Below are 4424 nucleotides of genomic sequence, written 5' to 3' on the forward strand. Positions count from 1 at the left end.
TTTACTGGAACTCCTCGGACAATAAGCGCAAATATAGGATGGTTAAGTGGGATCTAATTTGTAGGCCTAAGAACATGGGGGGCCTAGGCATCATTAACACGATGGTCATGAACAAGTGCCTCATGATAAAATGGTGGTGGAAAATTATGTTCCTCGAGGAGCGCCCCACCTGGCTTTCTCTTCTCAAAGCTAAGTACTTCCCCTCCTCGAGCCCCATGTTCGCCTCTTCCTCTGGTGGTTCTCAGTTTTGGCGTCAGCTTGTTAAAGTTCGCCCGATTTTCCGGTCCCTTGTTAAGTTTGTAGTTCGGAATGGTAAATCCACTCGCTTTTGGTTAGATTGGTGGGTTGGGGATACCACTCTCGCGGTGGCCTACCCGACCCTGTTCTCGTATTGCGCTGCACCCGAGATCTCTATCTCTGAGCTCTCGGCTCACAATTGGGACCTTGACTTCCGGCGAACCCTTTCTCCTGTGGAGTTGGATTATTGGCAACGTCTTACTGCCCGCTTCCCCTTGCTCTCGGAGAAAGATGACTCGGTTGTCTGGCCTCACTCTGCTTCGGGGCGTTTCTCAGTTAAATCCGCATACGCCAAACTTATCTCGGGTGCCCGTACAGTGAAATTCAAGGATATTTGGTCGGCACGTATCCCTCCTAAGATAAAAAATTTCTTGTGGCAAGCTTTCCGTCGTAAACTCCCTGCGGCTGATCAAATTAGGAAGAAGAACGGGTCGGGCTCTGATAGATGCGCTCTATGTGGGGCTCTTGAAAACACCGAGCACATATTTTTTCATTGCTCTTTGGCTAAATTCCTTTGGAGTTGTATTAGACTTTGGCTTCATGTTAATTGGAATCCATCTTCTTTCGAGGACTTGCGGCGTTGTGTCAGTACTTTATCAGGCCGGTCTAAGAGGGTATTCTGGGTTGGTTGGGCAGCGATTTGTTGGTCGCTGTGGACTACTAGAAACAAGTTCGCTATCGAACATATTTTCCCGGCTAACCCGTGAATTGCTTATTTAAAGCCAATGTCTTTTTGCAGCAGTGGAGATCATTGACTAAGGAAGTGGATTTAGAGACTTTCGACGACATGTTATCTAAGATGAGATCTACGGCTTCTTCCCTGCTGCAGCGATCTAGGAGGATGGCTTAAACTCCGGTTCTTTTGGACTCTTGGCTGGCCTGCGTGCCATGTTTGGCTGGTTGCCATGTACTCGTACTTCTTAAACTTTGCTCTACTTCTGTGATGTTTGGTTGGCTGTGTCGTGACTCTGCCTGGTGGCTTTATTTATAAAGTCGGGCGTATGCCTTTTCTCTAAAAAATATAGTCATCTAAAATAGAAAATGCATGTGAATTAATAGTAGTGGGAGCATGTGAGAGGCATCACTAGTGTTTCCTCGCACCGGGACCCGTCAGGTGTGACAGAGACATCACTGCATGGGCCGACCACCTGCATGCTAGGCCGAACCCAAATACAACCGTATTTTTTTCCATTCCGAAGACAGCTTCCTTCAACTCCTCAAGCGTGAATTTCCTAGTGTGGAATTTTTGTTCCTACTCACTCAGTGTCTCCACACCCCTGTGATCCAGTGTCAATGTCTTGATCTCTGGTTCACACTAAATTGTTATTTGGCCCCTCATATTCTCAATCCTCGGACACGGTTGGCATGTCAGCAGCAATACTACATCGAAAACGGAAAAAGTGATGCCAAGACATACTCGTAAGGAGTATATTACAATTTGATTAGCTTTTATACTTTGGAATGAAAAAAAGAATCGACATACGTTACTTTGACGTACCAACCATGCGCTGCCTCTCTGGGCATTGCGTCTGTTCCAGTGAACCAACTAATTTTATCCTATGAACGAATATTCTCTGATCCAAACTAAGAAACCGCAGTTCATGTGTGTTGCTTTTGGAAGCCGACCTTACCTGGGACGCTCGTGTACACCTCATTGCGAGGCTGACGTCTGACTGCCAGCAAGGGAAAGGAGTCGGCTGCCCAATAGAAAAAATGCTTAATCGTTTTTAGGGTTTGCTTTACTTTGTTATATGGAGCTACCCACCGCGCAGCCGAATCAATTCTAAACAAGATTGATCACTTGGAGTGCAAGCGAGATTAGAATCTAAAGTTACTAAACTGAGTACTTTCAGTATGCATGCCCCACGGCTCCATGCAGGCATGCATGCACCTCTATAAATAGCATCCACAAGTCGAGCTCTCAACACCACCACAACACGACCTGCCCACTTAGCAGTGTTCTACTACAGCTAACACTCGGTAACAGTTGCTCTGTCAACCATGCAGGGCCTCGCGCCATCTTCCAAGCTGTCTCTGACCATCGTGGTCGTGGTGCTTCTCCTCGGCATGGCGGGCGCCGCCCACGGCCTGGCGAGGGTCGTCGCCAACAGCCCCGACGAGCCGTGCATGAACATGACGCTCTACTACCACGACATCCTCTACAACGGCAACAACACGGCCAACGCGACGACGGCGGCGGCCACCAAGCCGACGGCGCTGGCCACGACCTACTGGAAGAACAGCACCTACTTCGGCGCGCTGATGGTGTTCAACGACCCCATGACGGTGGGGAAGGCGCTGCCCCTGGCCGGGGAGGAGCCGGCGGCGCGCGCGCAGGGCTTCTACTTCTACGACAAGCAGGAGTCGCTGACCTCCTGGTTCGGCTTCTCCATCGTGTTCAACTCGACGGCGCACAAGGGCACGCTCAACCTCGTCGGCGCCGACCTCATGGGCGACGCCACGCGGGACTTCTCCGTCGTCGGCGGCACCGGCGACTTCTTCATGGCGCGCGGCGTCACAACCATCCGCACTGACGCCATCGAGGGCCTCTACTACTTCCGCCTGCAGATGGACATCAAGCTCTACGAGTGCTACCTCTGACTCTGACGATACAGCATGCATGCATGCCCTGTGTGTGTGTCAATTGATGTGCTGCTGATGTTGTTTATGCTTTTCCATATTTTTTGTGTGTGTGTGATGGGTTGCTTGTGTATCATTGTCGCATACGCCCATAAGTATCTTTACTGTTTAGCAAGATTGATCGGTTTGTAAGTGTTAGTTCAGGAGAGGTATCTCTTCTAGAGAATTTTTTACAGATTAAGTTTGTCGGTGTCACATATAATCTCACCAAAAATCATCTCTCCACCATAACATATTAGTCAGGGAACATTTCAGATGACCCGTTTGAAATGAACAGTATTCACACGGTTGCAGTTACGCGACGGTGTGCAATGTTGGTATGATCGGATCCCTCGACACATTTAGGGCAAGGTGGATCTTGTTCTAACCAACTGCTTCAATCCCCCCATCCATTTGGTGTGGTGGCTAGCTTAAGAAACCTACAGTGATGGCGCCTAATTTTATGAGAGGGGGTCGGTTATGGTCTACTCCGGTGGGGGGGGGGGGGGGGGGCTAGTAGAAGAGGCGTGGCTCAACAGAGGTGTGCAATATCGACAGTGGAGGCATTTTGAGAGACCTCTGATGATGATTCTTGCAGTTGCGAGCTTCGGCGGCTGCCCTTGAGAGGTCGGAATGGCCTTCTACCAAGAAGTGGTGGAGAAACCGAGGGGGCCGGGATGAGCGCAATCACCAAGGGAGGAGACCTATTCCACACTAAGGAGACGACTGGGCTCATCGCCACCGGTCCTGCCACCGATGAGGAAATGACACCTTAGGAGGCATAAAATCGAGCGATGGCATGAGGGTAGGGAAGGGCATGATCGTGATAACATCCAACAAGAACCTGACGTTTCTCCCGATTACAAAGAATATAAGACTTTGACGACGGTTACGGGTTCTATTGGGTCCATTCGAGTACCCCGCCTTGTCTTGGGAGCGAATGCGAATGCCATGCCCCCCTGCACTAGTGATGGCTCTTCATTGAGAGTTATGATGGGATGACTGATCACGATGAGTTCCTACCTATCCCCCCCCCCCCCCCCCACACACACACCCCACTAACGCTGCAAGGTTGCGACTCTTGCAAAGTGGCCAAACACTCCATGTCCATTTTAATAGGACCAACAAGTAGATGTCGCATGGATCTTACTTGGGGCTTTGTTTGGAATTGGAGCCAGCTAGGCGATATGTTTGGAAGCAACTTCGAGAGTTCCTTCTCTCGACCAGCCAAATACTCTGAATTTTTGTATCTAGTAAGGCCCGGGGAGGGGCTAAGTGATTTCGTCCTCGGATTCACACATATTAGGAACACAATTCTCAATATCAAGAAGACACCATTATCGCCATTTTTCATAGGAACGTAAGAGCGGGAACTACTTCGACACCCTGACTAAATGGTATACACAAAATATCGATAAGTTGATGAAGAAGGACGATCTTGCAATTAAGGTGCATACAAGGATGTTCCATTCTCTCTCATATATATGTCTTAAGTATAAAAAGTTCAC

General features: G+C 49.3%; 1 protein-coding gene across 1 annotated transcript; it reads left to right on the forward strand.

Annotated features, from left to right (window-relative positions):
* The first annotated feature begins 2298 nt into the window (after positions 1-2298).
* Positions 2299-2898, forward strand: LOC123048934 (dirigent protein 5-like). Its single transcript, XM_044471948.1, has 2 exons — positions 2299-2658; positions 2758-2898. Exons 1-2 carry the CDS (start codon positions 2299-2301, stop codon positions 2896-2898), a joined length of 501 nt encoding a protein of 166 aa, XP_044327883.1.
* Positions 2899-4424: the final 1526 nt, after the last annotated feature.

Source organism: Triticum aestivum, chromosome 2D (assembly GCF_018294505.1).
Source record: "Triticum aestivum cultivar Chinese Spring chromosome 2D, IWGSC CS RefSeq v2.1, whole genome shotgun sequence".
In the NCBI taxonomy this organism is placed as follows: Eukaryota; Viridiplantae; Streptophyta; class Magnoliopsida; order Poales; family Poaceae; genus Triticum; species Triticum aestivum.